This window comes from Monodon monoceros, unplaced genomic scaffold (genome assembly GCF_005190385.1).
Source record: "Monodon monoceros isolate NGI ecotype Baffin Bay Population unplaced genomic scaffold, NGI_Narwhal_1 Super_Scaffold_10, whole genome shotgun sequence".
Lineage (NCBI taxonomy): Eukaryota > Metazoa > Chordata > Mammalia > Artiodactyla > Monodontidae > Monodon > Monodon monoceros.
The window spans coordinates 42,588,700-42,604,252 of NW_021703766.1; the positions used below are offsets into that span (position 1 = coordinate 42,588,700).

The 15,553-nt window shown below is 57.1% G+C and overlaps 1 protein-coding gene across 2 annotated transcripts; it reads right to left on the reverse strand.

Annotated features, from left to right (window-relative positions):
* Positions 1 to 1,335: 1,335 nt before the first annotated feature.
* ATP4A (ATPase H+/K+ transporting subunit alpha) lies at positions 1,336 to 14,536 on the reverse strand. 2 transcript variants are annotated; one of them, XM_029201071.1, is made up of 22 exons: positions 14,503 to 14,536; positions 14,276 to 14,416; positions 14,108 to 14,167; positions 13,411 to 13,614; positions 12,124 to 12,237; positions 11,633 to 11,885; positions 11,081 to 11,349; positions 10,211 to 10,409; positions 9,733 to 9,842; positions 9,512 to 9,646; positions 8,815 to 9,007; positions 7,595 to 7,770; positions 6,974 to 7,110; positions 6,736 to 6,886; positions 6,472 to 6,640; positions 6,226 to 6,380; positions 4,828 to 4,951; positions 4,213 to 4,358; positions 2,703 to 2,836; positions 2,183 to 2,284; positions 2,003 to 2,094; positions 1,336 to 1,789 (listed from the first exon to the last, which is right to left on the reverse strand). In XM_029201071.1, the coding sequence occupies exons 1-22, from the start codon at positions 14,512 to 14,514 to the stop codon at positions 1,761 to 1,763; spliced, it is 3,105 nt and encodes a 1,034-aa protein (XP_029056904.1). In that variant the 5' UTR covers positions 14,515 to 14,536; the 3' UTR covers positions 1,336 to 1,760. The 2 variants fall into 2 exon arrangements, with proteins under 2 accessions (XP_029056904.1, XP_029056895.1); XM_029201062.1 differs by lacking the exon at positions 14,503 to 14,536 and having other exon boundaries at positions 1,761 to 1,789; positions 14,276 to 14,443.
* Between the last annotated feature and the right edge of the window lie 1,017 nt (positions 14,537 to 15,553).

Below are 15,553 nucleotides of genomic sequence, written 5' to 3' on the forward strand. Positions count from 1 at the left end.
GTGATCAGGGCTGTGATGGGAAAAGAGGGCTATGTCTGTCCTGGAGGAGAGGATGTGTGAGCTGAGACCAAGAGGATGTTAGTGGAGCAAAGAGAAGAAAGCAGGTATCAAGGCCCGTGTAAAGGCCTTGAAGTCAGAGAGAGGGCCTGGCCTTTCCAGTGAAGCAAGAGCTGATTGGAATGAGTTCGGGGGGCGGGGGCTTGTGAGACTGCAGAAGTCAGCAGGGGCCAGATGACAGAAGGCTCTGAGCCTGGGCAGTGGGGAGCCACGGAGAGTTCTAGGCAGGCGAAGGACAGTCAGTTTGGGCTTTAGGAAGAGCTCATGGCTGCTGGGTGGGTGGGGAGACTCAAGGCAGAAGGCTGGCCTGGACCAGGGCAGGGCCGGCAGGGGTAGGAGGAGAGTGGCTAGAAGCAGAGTAGACAGGTGGTGACCAGCTTATTTGGCCAGGTGGGGGGGGGAGTAGGGAGATGACCAGTGAGAAAGGAAAGAGTGAAGGAGCCCAGGGTAACCCAGGTTGGGGGTTTGTAAGCTCCCCGAGGGCTCATTACATTTCCCAGGGAGAAGGAGCTGCAATGATGGGGCAGTGGGTGGGGTCAGGTCTGGAGGATGATGCAGGGGCCAGTGTGCGTCCCCTTGAACACGCTGGGGGCAGGCTGGAGACAGATGTGGGCACCACTGCAGACAGAACTGAGGCCAGTGGGGCAGGGGGTACTGTGCCGATGAGGAAGGAGAAGCCTGGGGTCCAGCCAGAGAGACTCGTCAAAGAAAGGGGAAGAGAGGCAAGAAAGGGGACTGGGAAAAGCAGTGGCAAAGGTGGGTGGCTGGGGTGCTGTGGACAGGGGAGTCTCCAACAGGGGAGTTGGAGGGCTAACTTCAGGTGAGGGGTGTGAGGAGGGGACCTGTGACGTGGCCTCCAGGAGTTGGTTGGGACTAACCAGTGATAGGGCGCCCATTGCAGCTGCAAAGGCATAAGTGGAATCAGAGAGGAAACTCCTGTGAAGGGGGGAGGGGATGCTTGAGGTGGAAAGGATTCTGACCAGAGAGAGAGAGTGGGTGCTGAGAAAGGAGAGCCCAGAGGTGGTGTTCAGCTAGTGGAGCGGTTAAAGGCACCTCTCTGGAGAGGGCCCGTGGCCACATCCAGCTCACCTAGAAATGCTGTAACCTAGGCAAAGAGATGGGAATTCACTCCCCCAAGCAGCGTTTACTGAGTACCTACTATGTGCCAGGCTGTGTTCTAGAAACTGGAGATACAGCCAGGAACAAATAGCCCCTAAGTTGTAGGGCTGTGGGAGATCAAAGGGGCTCATGAAAAAACACTTAATAAGACGATGGCCAGCACTGAATAAAAACACAGTGGACGTGAGCTGGTTTATTGCTATCATGCAGACATGAGTGTGTTTTTAAAGAAGACCCCCCAAGCAGCCCTCTTGCTGGCCTGGAGTCCTAAGGACAGAGCCACGTCGCGGGAGCTGCTCGTTCCCACTCCCCTTCAAAGTCCCCCCACCATTCAGGAGGGGGCTTCCCTGAGGCCAGCTCAGAGGACTGGGCCTAGTGACTGCTCCTCCGGGAGGGTGGATGGGGAAGGGGAGTGGGGAGGGTCTCCCCAAGGTTGAGTTGCCGTGGGCCACAAGAGCAGACACAGGTGGGGCTGGGACTCTTGACTGCTCAGATGTTTTGGTGGCTGTCCGGAGGGTCCCATGTGTCCCCCACCCCCACCCCTACTGTGGTGGATTCGAGGATGGCTTGAAGACAGCAGTCCTTTAATAGTAGAGTTCCTGGTCCCACCAGCCTGGGAGAGAGAGAGAAAGGAGACTCAGTGCTGGGGGGATTTGGGGCAGGGCTGGGGTCGGGGGGAGCCAGGGGCTCAGAGGTTATAGCTCAGTGGTGGTTTGATATGGAGGGACAAGGGCTTGGAGGTCAAGTACTGGAAATCAAAGGTCAGGGCCGCTGCTCTGAGAAAGTTTCAGCCCTCCATCCCCAGGTCCCCAGTCTCCACACTCACTCCCTGGGCAGCAGCGAACTCCAAGTTTCCGGATCTCATCATAGACGAAGATGAGGAGGCCAAAGGGCATGGGGACCAGCCACCACTGGAACCTGAGGCACAGGCGAGATGGCAAGGTCAAGGCTATCCCCAGGTCTGTGTCCTGCAGGCCCACCCCGATGCGGCTCACAACCCCCTCACCGAATGGGCATGAAGTTGAAGATGTTGGGCATTCCGGGGCAGTAGCACAGGAAGCAGCCGATGCAGACCTGGAACACGATGGCGATCACCAGGATCCTGTTCCTGCAGGTGGGGAAGGATGGGAGAGGCTCAGACTGGCAGACACAGGACAAAGATAGGCCATGAGGAGATGGGGACCGGATGGGAATCAGGGTACTGGGTCAGAGGAGGTCAGATAGCGGCAGCAGGGAGATGTTCTAAACATCGAACACTGGCATGGCCCGCACCTCTCCAGCAGTGGACACCAACTCTGTCAGCATCACCCCGTTAGCTGATGAAACATAGACGGGCCAGGTGAGAGGCATGAGGTGGGAGCTATTGGCCAGCTATTGATAAGGAACGTCAGCACCTGCACCGGCACATCAGCACATCCAGTGCTGGGGTTTGCTGGCTGCGGTAAGCCCTGGTCAGGACCTGCAGGGAGTTGCAACCAGGGCTCGGAGGGCAGGGTGGGGGCGGGGCTGGGGCCAGCTGGGGACACCTGAAGAAGCCCTGCTGGAAGGCAGAGAGGCGGCGTGTCTTGCGGATGAGGACGTCGGCGATCTGGCACATCTCGATGCTGATGAAGAACACGGTGTAACAGGTGTACTGCTGGTACAGGCGCTGCCCGAACGTCTGTGGGCCAGGAGAGAACACGAGCAGCCTGAACCCAGGCGGAGAGCCTCTGCAGGCAGCCGGGCATGCGGGGCCTAGGGCCACGAACCCCTAAATGCTCCTTCCCTTGCGTCAGAGGCTGAGGTGGGGGCAGAGGAGAGATGCAGGATCTGCCACGTTTGCAGGGCCCCAGAGTGCGGGGCCTAGAAACCTGGCCTAGTGCAGCTTGGCCGTCACTGCCTGGGCAAGCGGTAGGCCAGGCCAGTTGCTTTCCTAATGAAAAGAGTGATGTAGAATGTCCCGGGCACCCGAAAGGAGGCACCTGGGAAAAGGGAGTTCGAATCCTGAGGCAGGATTTTCAAAGTCCAGTGACTCCAGGACCCGGGCAGATGGCAAAAATGACCAAAGTGGGCCAGATGGGCCTCTGAGGAACACGACACATGCCCTTTCAAAGGGGGTAGCCACTATTCAGTCCACTTCTTCAGTATAACTATTTTTATATATATCAGTTAATTGTGTAAGGAACACTTACTATGCTCCAGGTCCCAAGTGTTTCCCATGTATTATCTCATTTAATCCTCCTAATAATCCTAAGAGGTGGCTTGGTGGTATTCAAACTTCAGCATACATCAGCATCCCCAGAAGAACTGGTTAAAACGCAAGCCCCACCCCCAGAGTCTCTGATCCCAGAGGTCTGAGGGGGAAACTGAGGATCTACATTTCAAACAAGTTCCCAGGTGATGCTGCTGGTCTGGGGACCACACTGTGAAAATCACCGCGGTGAAAATCACTGAGATAATATCAGTATATTAGTATGCTCTCCACTTTAGAGGTGGGCAAACTGAGGCACAGAGAGGCAAAATACCTTGCCCAGGGTCACACAGCTGTGAGGAGCGGTGGCAGACAATGAATCCAAGCAGTTTGGCTCTAAGATCTATATTCTTAACCACGACAGTAAATGTTTAAGGGGAATATCCTGATCTGTCGCTCTGTAGAGCAAACTAAACACACCCGCTAGCCAGATCTAGCCTCTCTGCTCCAGACTTTCACTCAAGTCAGCCACACATGCAAATGCTCTGTGTAAGTGATGCTGCGGGGAAAATAACCGAATGGGGGTTGGGGGCGGGGTGGGGGGGGTGGTACTGGCTCCACACCTGAGACGATGTGTTGCTGTCAGGGCAGAGAGGACCCATCTGCAGCTGGGGTCATCAGAAGCAGGAGTTCGGAGCTCAGGACAGTGGTGGGAAAGGCCACTCACCCCAGAACTGGCAGAGAGCCTGGGTGTCTGGGAGGCTCTGGCTGAGCTCAGTCTCACGTGGAGGAATGAGTGTGGGCCACACTCAAGGTAGGTGGCATCCCATGAGTCATGGGACTCATGGGATGGGGCAGGGGCTCACCCACTCCTGGCCATAGCTGTCCTGCAGATCTTGTAGGTGGTGGTTCTCCCAGTATGGCCGGAGCCCCACACACAGCAAAGGGAACCAGCCCTCCTGGGCCATGGCCGTGAAGTAGTCAGTGAAGCCAGCAAATGACTGGATGGCACCTGGGAGAGAGGCAAGGAGGCACAGGGAGACACAGATGGAGACACAGAGAGACAGGGTCAGGGACACACACACAGAGACAGGAACACAGCAACAGTGGCCTGGAGACAGACAAGAACACAGTGACAGACATGGAGAGACAGACACAGAGACAAGGACTCCAAGAGAGATTGACAGGGACACAAGAGACAGGACACAGAGAGAGGCAGGAACAGAGACACACCCAGAGAACCCAAAAAAGACAGGAGGCAGTGACCCAGAGACAGGGTCATGGAGAATGAGGCCTGGGACAGAGAAGGGACACTGGGGACCATAGAGACCATTGTGTGCAGACACAGACTCAGAGAATGACAGAGACCCAGGGTCAAATGCAGACACCAAGATCCAGGACAAGGCAGAGCCCCCGTTAGAGACTCCACGGCAGGCGAGCAGCCCTGCAGAGGAGCCCGCGCCCCACCCCGGGGCACACACCGATCTGGAAGTAGGAGTAGGCAGCCAGGGGCTCGTTGACCAATCGGTCACGCTTCGGGTTCCGTGGACGCAGGTGCATGATGTCACTCTCGGCCTTCTCGTACGCCAGGGACACAGAGGGGAACTGGCCAGGAGTGGAAGGAACTGGGGTTGATGGCTCGCCTGGGCCCCTGCCCCTGACTCTCTGGAGCCCCCCTCCCCGCTGCAGTGGGCAGGGACAGAAGTGAGGTTAGGAGGCAGGACCCACGGTGACCACACAGCCACACCTGCCTGGACAGCCTGGGTCCAGCTGGCCCTTGTCAGGAATGTCAGCATATCCAGTCCACATGTGTGTGCCCGTCTGCCTTGGTGTCCGTTTCCATCGAAGCATCTGCATTACCTCTGCTATTGGGTGTTCTCTGTCTCTGCCTTTCTTGGCCCCCCTCCTCTCTGTCCTCCTCTCTGTCTGTTTCTTCTCTGGGGTCCTCTGGTCTTGGCCTGTTTCCCTGTTGCGCGCTCTTTCTCTCTTTCTGTCCCTTACTTTCTTCATTTCTTTGTCCCTATCTCCAGTCTCTTTCTCTGTGACTGTGCCTCTGCTTTTTTGTCTCTGTGTTCCTGTCTCCATATCTCTCTTTGTCTCTCTCTAGCTCTGAATCTCTTCTGTCTCTCTGTGTACATGTGTCCTCCTCCCTGTCCCCCACCCCACCTGTTTGTGGACACAGAGTGGTAGCAGAGTGCACTGACTGAGGGCAGAGGTTCTGGGGTACCTGAATACCTGGGCTTGAATCCCTGCTGTGCCACTTATTAGCTGTGTGACCTGGGGCAAGCCGCTCAAGCTGTCTAAGCCTCAGTTAGCTCATCAGTAAAATAGGTATGATAAAGAAATAAAGCTCATCTCATAGAGTAGTTATGAGGACAAAATTAAGTAATTAATGTGTGCCTGGCCCAGAGCAGACATTATGTAAGTGCTGTTGAATAAAGACGTGACATGGCCATGCACCTGGCTGCATTTGTGGCTGGACCTGAGGATCTTTTCTGTCTCTCTGCCTTGGAGTCTATCTGATGCTGTTTATCTGTCCATGTCTGTTGAGGGATGTCTGTCTGTGATCCAAGTTTGGCCAGATATCCGTGTCTGTAAAATCTCTGTTTGTCTGAGTGTCCATATCTGAGTCCATGTGTGTCCATGAATCTGTCCATGCCTATCTGAGTGTCCACCTATGTGTCCCCGTCTGTAATTCTGTCCGTGGCTACCTTCCTGCCTGCCTGTGTGTCCACATCTGGCTGTCTGGTATACACACATCTGTATCACTCTGAGTTCAAGACTTTCCGTGGTGGTCTCTTGTCCCTCACACCTGTCTGTGGGCATATGTCTCTGGGCACTGTGTGGGTGGGGGGCGCTGGGGCATCATGTAGACTCACGATGTCGGTACAGAGTTCTATGAAGAGGATGGTGATGCACCCGAGGGGCAGGGGCACGCTGACGGTGATGTAAATAAGGTACGGCGTCAGTTCAGGGATGTTCTTGGTCAGTGTGTAGGCGATGGACTTTTTCAGGTTGTCAAAGATCAGTCGGCCTGTGGAAGTACAGCAGGCGCCTCAGTCTCCTCAGAGCCCATTTCCTCCTGTGCCCACACCGCCTGCCCCCATCTCTGACCCAGCCCGGACCCTGCTCCACGCCTGTCACAATGGAGGCAAAGTTGTCATCCAGCAGGATCATGTCGGCTGCATTTTTAGCAGCATCCGAGCCGGCAATGCCCATGGCCACGCCAATGTCTGCCTTCTTCAGGGCTGGGGAGTCATTCACACCATCCCCCGTCACAGCCACGATTGCACCCTGCAGGCAGTGGGTACAGGTGGGAGGTTGGTCAGTGAGAGGGCAGCCCAGGGCCAGCCAAGCCCACCTGCCTGCCTTCATCAGCAGGGTCGCACCAGTCGCTGGCAGCTCTCCACAATCACCAGCTTCTGCTGGGGGCTGGTACGAGCAAACACCATCTCAGGGTGGGTACGCAGTGCCTCGACCAGCTCTGATGGGTCCATGTCCTTCAGCTGCATGCCATTGATCACACAGGCGCGGGCATCCCTAGAGAGGGAAGTGGGAGGGCGTCGCTGGGGCCTCAGTCTGTGTGGGGTGTGGGAAGAACCACAAGGAAGGCTGAAGGGGGCTTACTTCCGGTTAACCTGCTCCACGGGCACACGGAGGCGGGAAGCGATGTCCTCCACTGTCTCACTGCCTTCTGAGATGATGCCCACACTAGCTGCAATGGCCTTGGCTGTGATGGGGTGGTCACCTGTCACCATGATCACCTGTAAGGGGAACCAGCAGACCCTTGACCCCTTCAGATTAACTCACTCTCCCTGTCCTCCCCAGTGGACATCCCCCAGCCCCAGCCATAGTGATTGGTTCAGAGATGAACATGTGACCCAATCTGGTACAACTGTCAGAGAGGCATTCTTTTTTCGATGGGGTGGCTAGACAGGTGGGACGTTAGTTGGAGCTGCTGGAGGGTGGTCATCTCTGTCCACCACAATGGAGAACTGCTTGAGAATAAAGCCAGCAGAGAGAAAAGCAGAGCTGAGACGTGGAGAAAGGCAAGTTCCTAAAGACATTGAATTCCTGGATCCAGCTATACCTGAAGCTTCATTCCCCAGAACTTTTCAGTTCTTGAACCAATATATTCCTTTGTGGTTCAAGCCATTTTCGGGTGGGTTTCTGTCACAGGGCCCCTCATCCCCAAATACTGCCATCCTCTGTTCTCACCCCTGCCTGGTCCTCTCCCCAGGGGCATACCCGGATGCCTGCTGTGCGGCACTTGAGCACAGCATCAGGAACGGTGGCCCGGGGTGGGTCTATCATGGACACGAGTCCCGCAAAGCACAGGCCACTGGTTGGAAAGTTCATGTCCTCCACGTCGAAGGCATAGCCATGCGGGTAGTCCTTCTCACTCAGGTAGAGCTGGCAGAAGCCTGACCAGAACACAGGGAAGTCAGAGAGGAGTCCTGGGTGAACCCTTTCATAGCAAGGCCAGGTGATGAGTAAAATCACCAGGTGCCTTGCACCAAGCACCTATGGATGCCTGACCCTGTGCTGAATCCTTCATTCACATTACAGTTAACCCTCTGTATCCACAGGTTCCACATCCGCAGACTTAACCAACTGTGGATCAAAAATATTCTGGAAAAAATTCCAGAATATTCCAAAAAGTAAAACTTGAATTTGCCACACACTGACAGCTACTTACATAGCATTTACATTGTATTAGCCATTATAAGTGATCTAGAGACGATTTTAAGTATATGGAAGGAAGTGCATAGGTTATATGCAAATACTCCACCATTTTACATAAGGGATTTGCACATCTGCAGATTTTGGTATCTGTCGGGTAAGGGTGTGGGGGAGTGTGGTGGGTGTCCTGGAACCAATCCCCATAGATACTGAGGGACAACTGTATCTGAACCCATCCCCACAACTGCTCTGTGAGGCTGCTAGCACCCTCATCTTGCGAATGATGAAACAGGTTTAGAGAAGGGACGTTTCTTGCCAGAGGTCACACACCAAGTAAAGTGGAAGATCCAGAAAGTGGACCACAGCTTTGTGTCTTCCGGAGTTGAGGCAAGGGTTAGGGAAGTTTAAGGAGTCGAGACAAAAATTGGCGGGGGTGGGGGGGGGGAGGTCAAAGGGTCAAGAGGAGGACGCTGAAAGGCAGAGGTGAAAGAAAGCAAGGGCAGGTCATCAGCTGGGGCAAGAGCTGGGGAAAATCAAGGGATCACAGGTTGGGTCAGGATACATGAGAACAGGTTGGGAGAGGTTGGGTCAAGGTAGGCGTTGAGGACAGGGTTCAGGACTGAGATAGGGAAAGTCAAATTTGAGCGTGTAGACTGGGGCAGGTCAACTGTCAAGCAATGATGGGAAAGGTCAGGGTCAGGGCTGGGCCGGGAAGGTCGGGCAGGCTCCGTGCTAGCGCCTCCTCGCACGCGGGTTTAACCTCTACCCTGGCTTAGGAGTCTCACCCAGGACGCGTTCGCCCAGGCCTCCCAGGCTGAGGTAGGCAGTCTGGAAGGCCTCGCGCCATTGCTCGTCCAGCGGCAGCTCCTGGCCCTTGATGAGGATGGAGCTACAGCGCTCCAGCACGCGCTCTGGGGCCCCCTTCATTACAAGCACGTGCCTCGGGTCGCGCGGGTCCTCCAGGGTGTGGATGGACAACTGTGGGCGGAGGAGGAGGCGGTGTTGTGGGCGAGGTCAAGAGGGAGGGGCGGGGCTTGGGGAACGGCGGGGCTGACGGCGCCCAAGCGCTGCCAGAATAGCCCTGGGAAGGTCAGCCTGGGACCGAGGGTGAGGGGCTTGCTTGGTGGGCAGGTCCTTGGTAGAGGCTGAGGGTTGGGGCGGACCTAGGGGCCTAGTTAGGGGACTGGGCGTGGGGAACGCGCAGAATTTGGGTCGGAGTTGGACTGGAGCGGTATTTGGATTAGGAGCTTCTCCCCACCGAGGGCCTGACAGCTGAGAGCGGGCGGAGCGCCCGGGACCTCGGTGGGGTTTGGCTGTGGGCGGGACGGGAGATGTGGGTGGGGTTTGCCTGTGGAGAGGGAGGGGACTGAGAGTGAAGTCCAGCCGCAGGCCAGTCGTGAATGTGGGTGGGGCCTGCAGTGGGCAGGGCTTGTTGTGGGCGGGACTGGACCGTGGGCGGGGCCGGCCGCGGCTGGTGCACACCTGGAACTTGTTGGTGGAGTTGAAGGGGATCTCGCAGACTTTGGGGAAGCGCTCGCGGTAGCCCATGGCATTGCCCAGCGTCAGCTCCGAGAACTTGAGCAGCGCAGTCTCCGACGCGTCCCCGATCACGATGCGCTGGGAACGCAGGCCGGTGTCAGGAGCGCTCCCGGCTGCACCAGGAGGCTCCCGGGATCCCCTCCCCCGAGCGCCCCGTCTCTCACCTTGGGCACGGGCACTGCGTCCTGGCCCGACTTGAAGGCAGCACGATTACACAGGGTGAGCACGCGGCACAACGCCCGCCACGTCTCCGAGGACTGGTCAAACGTCTGCCCTGGAGGTCAGGCATCCAGGCTGGGGCCGCGAAGGAGCTCTCCCATACCAGAACCGAGCCCCGCCCCCCGGAATCAGGACTGGATCCCCGCCCCAGACCTGGGTGGGACCCAAACAACTCCTCATACCCCAGGACGGAGCTTTCTCTCCAGACTCAGTATCGTCTCCCATGAGACCCAATAAGTACCAAGACCCTTCACAGACTTGCAGCTTAGCCCCCTCCCTAGACCCAGGACACAGCCCTTCGCCTGATCAGATCCATTAATGCAAAGCCCTCCCCAGGCTCCCTTCAGTAACCGCAGAGCTCCCCCCTAGGTCTCCACCATCTACCAGATCCTGCCCAGCTGCTGTCTCCTCCCACCCCCACACCTGACTGGTCTTCTGTAGTGTCAGCCGAGTGGATGTGGTTGTCGAACCACAGATGAGACACAGTCATGCGGTTCTGAGTGAGGGTCCCCGTCTTGTCAGAGCAGATCACTGACGTGGAGCCCAGTGTCTCCACTGCTTCCAAGTTCTTGACTACACAGTTCTTGCTGGCCAGCCGCTTGGCTGTCAGGGACAGGCAGACCTGGGGGAAGGGTGAGAAATGCAGGCTTGGGGACCAGGCCTTGCTCCCAGTGCCACTTCCCTCCTCTCCCGGCACCGGGGATCCTTTACCCTAGCCACAGTACTGCCTATGCAGCATCCCCCTGCAAAGAGTAGGCTTTTTCTTGCCTCCAAGCTTTCGTCCAGCCTGTGCTTTCCACTTGGGATGCCTCCCCAATCTGTCCACCAGATATACGTAGCCAGGCCCTGCTCTAAGCTGCCCTAGCTGAGATTCTATAATTTCTCTTACAGCACAATCAAAATGAGAAAACTAACATTTCCTGAGCCTCCCCTTGGGCTGGCCCTGGACTGAGTGCTGACTCTTGAAGGCTACCCACAGCCTTCAACACTGGACCTCAGCCTCCTCCTGTCAAAGCCCCTGCCCGTTCATCTCTGAGTCCTCAGCATGTGGCACAGGACATGGCCCAGAGTAGCCCCGGTGGGTATTTCCTGAATGGATGGGATAAGTGGAGAGATGGGGATGGGGGGGATGGATTGGGGGGAGGATGGATGACGGGAAGGTGGGTGGGTGGATGGGAGCAAAATGGATAGATGGACAGATAGGGAGAGGATGGAGGGAAGCCCGGATGAACGAAGAGACAGATGGACAGGCCTCTCAGCTCACTGCACCGCTCTTCTGCTTCCCCAACTCACCGTGACAGTGGCCAGCAGCCCCTCAGGCACATAGGCTACCACAATGGCCATGAAGAAGACCATGGCCCGCAGGAAGGTGTAGCCAATGCACATGGCCACTATGAAAAATGTGGCACCGAAGAGGATGGCCAGGCCTGCGATGATGTCCACAAAATGTTCAATTTCGATAGCGATGGGTGTCTTCTCATTTTCTACTCCCGAGGCCAGTGATGCGATGCGCCCGATGATGGTGCGGTCGCCGGTGCTCACCACCAGGCCCTGCGCGGTGCCTGCAGGGGGGCCAAGAGGGTGACTCAGCGCCGGGTGGGCAGCGCCGGGTGGGCAGCACTGGGGGCGCGCACAGCGGCGTGAACCAAAGGAGGGGCAGTCATGGAAGGCAGCGGGGGCAGCGTGACCTGGGAAGCGGTGGCAATAGTGGGAGCTAGAGAGGCGGTGTGACCCGAAGAGTTGGCAGTCACGCGACGTAGAGAGGCAGTGTGTCTCAGAAGGAAGCAGAAGGGGGCAGTGGAGGCAGTGTGGTCAGCTGGGCGGGTGGGTGGGGACCTCACGCACCCTCAAGGCACATGGTGGAGAAGAAGGCGATGTTGCGGGTCTCCAGGGGGCTCTCGTGCGTGCACTCGGGCGAGCGGGTCTGCGGCTCAGACTCTCCAGTCAGCGAGGAGTTGTCCACCTTGCAGCCCTGGGCCTGCAGGATGCGGATGTCGGCTGGCACTCGATCCCCGCCTTTCATCTCCACCAGGTCGCCCACCACCAGCTGATCTGCGTTGATCTGGAACTTGTCCCCGTCTCGGATCACCGTTGCTTGCTGTGGGACAAGAGCACCAGAGTTGAGCGGGGTAGGGAATGGGGGTAGAAGTTGCTGCATGCGGTGGGGAGGCGGGGAGGTGAAAAGTGGGGAGAGGTGAGGACCTGTGGGGAGAGATGGAGGCCAGGGATGAAGGGCGGGCTGGGCCTGATGGGAGGGGCCACAGAGAGATGCCAGGAGACTGCCAGTGCCCCTGTGGAGACTGGGAACCTCAATTGGCCGGGGGCTGGAGACCCACCTGGGGCACGAGGTTCTTGAAGCTGGCGATGATGTTGGTGCTCTTAAACTCCTGATAGTAGCCGAAGCAGCCAGTGACCACAACCACAGCAATGAGGGCCAGGGCCAGGTACAGCTGGCGGAGGTGGAGAGGGGCTGGGTTATGACTCGGGGCTGGAAACTCCCTGTCTGAGGCCACCTGCCTGCTCTCTGGTGCCCTGGTAGTTTTCCTCCAAGGTCACCTCTGTGGTTTTCCCCCACTCTACTAGGAAGCCTCAGGCACTATTTCCTGTGACCTGTGTCCCTGTCCCCATGTTCTTCATATCCCACATTCAACTGCCCTGTATTCTCTGTGTCTTATGTCCCTGTGTCCATACATCCCATTTCCTCTGGTTCTGTGGCCCCATACCCTATGACTTGTGCCCCATGTCACCATGCACCTCGGTGGTATGTGTTCCATTTTCCTGTGCCCCCCAAGTCTTGCGTTCCCCACAGTCCTCTGTCCCATGTTCCCGATTCCTAAATTCCCTGTGTTCCAAGGTTCGTATTCTGTGTTTTCATCATCTGTGTGCCATCCTCTGTGTCCCCTATTCCAACAGTTCCTGTGCCCTCACATCCCCATTTCCGCGTGTGCTGCAGATCTCATGCTTCGTTTTCTGTGTCCTCCATGACCAGTGTCCCATGTCTCAAATTCCAGGTGCCTATGTCTGATGTCTCCCCATGTCTATGTACTCTTGAGTCCCCATTCTGTGTCACATGTCCTAAGACTTTTCAAGCCTCTGTCCAATGTCACATGTCCCTACATCCCCATGTCCCTTGTCCTGACCCCGGTCATATATCCAATGTCCTCTTGTCCTACATCTCACTATTCTCTATTTCTCTGTGCTCCCATGTCTAATATCTCATGTCTCTCCATGCACTGTGTCCTGAGTCTAGTGTCTCTTGTGTCCCCATGCCCTTGTGTCCCCATGTGTGAGTCCCAGTGTCCCCTGTGCCCTCTGTCCTTGGCCTGTCCCATGCCCTCTGTTTCCCAAGTCCCACATCTTAAGTGTTGCATGTCTATGTCTTTGTATCCCTGCCTATGTCCTCTATCTCTGTGACACAGTCTCCCCTGCGACCCCTGTGACCTATGTCCTTGGGTCTGTATCATATCCCAATGTCCTTTGGCCCCCATGACCCATGTCTTAGAGATGTTTTCCATCTCTCTATATCCCCAACATATGTCATTCGTGTTCTGAGTCCCATGCTCAATGTCCTCTGTCCCCCAGGTCCCTGTGTCCCATGTCTGGCCCCAGCACCCGCCACTCACATTGTCATCTGTGGTAAGGTCGCCCTCGCTGGCCTGGATGGCAAAGGCAATGAGGCAGATGGCAGCGGCCACCCACATGAGGCACTGCAGACCGCCCGCCAGCTGCCGGGCGAACTTGACATACTCGGGGGTGCCCCGCGGCGGCCTCAGGGCGTTGGGCCCGTCCCGCAGCAGCAGCTCGGCGGCCAGGCTGGCAGACAGGCCCTGGGGGCGGGAGGAGTGGGGTCTTGGTGGTCACTAAGGACTCTCTTCTCATCAGTGAGAGCTCTCCTTCCCTGCCTCCCTCTCCCTGCCACCCCTTGCCTTGCGCCTCTTCCTTTCTTTCTCCGTCTTTGTTGCCGCCCCTCTCCCCATCCCTTCTTTGTGTCTCTCTCTTCTCTCCCACCTTTCTCTCAGTGTCTTTCTTCCTGCTGTTTCTGTCTCTCTTCTGTCTCTTTTTATCTGCTTCTCTTACCTTCTCTCTCTGTTTGGTCTGTTTGGCCCTTTCTAATGTGTTTCTCTCTCTCTCTGTCTCTCTCTGTCTCTCTCTCTCTCCCTCCCTCCCTCCCTCCCTCTCTCTCTCCCTCCCTCTCTCTCCCTCCCTCCCTCCCTCTCTCTCTCTCTCTCCCCCCCTCCCTCCCTCTCTCCCCCCCACCCCCGCGCCCCCCACCCCCGGCTCCTCTTCCCTATACCCACCCCTCCCTCTGCCCCAGCTCACCTTGGTCGCACTGGTCCGGTATTTCTGTTCCAGCTCGGGCACTGACAGCTGGTGGTCGTTCTGCATGGAGGAGGCACAACACTCACTGTCTCGAGGGTCCCCACCCCTGCCCTTGCCCAGCCCCGCCCAGCCCCCCACCCCACCAGGCCCCCTGGGGCCTCTGCTCACAATCTCCATCTCCTTCTTCATGTTCTCCAGCTTCTCCTTCCTCTTGCCCCCTCCACTGCCCGCCTTCTTCTTGCTCATCTTGGCTGCCACGTCCCCACTGGGACCAGGACCCAGCTCTACCTGGTACAGCTCGTAATTGTCCTGGGGGTTGGGAGACGGGGAAGGCATCAGGTCCCTCTGGAACCCCTGCCTCCAACCTCCACCCCCCGACCCCTGACCCTACTCACTGCCTTCCCCATGGTGCCCGGTGCAGCCGCCCTCCTTTGCCGGAGACGGAACCTGGGACCTGGACCAGCCCTGATATAGCCGGGGAGAGAGGAGGTGGAGCAGGGCGGACCTGATTACAGCTGATCACGGGGCTCCTTGGGGTGACCTCCAGGCCCGGGCAGCTTGGGCATTCTCTACTGGGCTGCTCTACCTGCCCGGACCCCATCGCAACCTGTCACTGAGATCAGGGAACCACTGCGAATAGCTGTACTAACAAGAGGACTAGCAAACATACGGTGCTCATTATGTGCCTGGCACTGTGCTAAGGGCTTTCACATATTAATTTATTTAACCTCACAACTACCCTTTGAGGTGAGTGCCTTCTTACCCACTCCCCTTACAGATGGGGAGACTGAGGCACGGGGGGGTGAAGTCACTTGCCCATGTCCCCAAGCTAGGACGTGGGAGGCAGGACTCAGAACCAAGCAGATTGGCTGCAGAGTGTCCTCTTCTAAGCCGAATAGCAGGCGCCAGGCACCTGGAGGAGGGGTGGGGGGGAGGGTGCTCACAGCAGACGCTGTAATAGCTGTCAGTTCAGGGAGCACTTGCTCAGTGCTGGGTCTGCCCTGTGTGCTTTGCTTGAGTGCTTCCTTAGCTCCTCACAGCAGCCCTGCAAAGTTACGTTCTCTTATTAGCCCCCATTGTACAGATGGGGAAACTGAGGCACAGAGAGGTCAAGGACTTTGCCTAAGGTTGCGATGACTAAGTATCAGGGGCAGGATTCCAGCCCAGGTTTGACCCCGGAGCCTGGCTCTCATATGGTACCATCAGTGAAAACACTCACACCTCACAGCAGCACTGCCAAACGTGCCAGGTACTACACATATGTGTTCTCATGGGTCCTTGCAAGAAACCCCTGTGAAGGCAGCACTATTATTCCCATTGTGCAGAGGGGGAAACTGAGGCTCAGAGGACCCCAGAGGCATGCCACACTCTGGCTACAGCCATCACAGCCCTCAATCATTCCCCTGTCCCCACCCCAACCTGCCCAGGTGGGGAAGCCACGGTGCA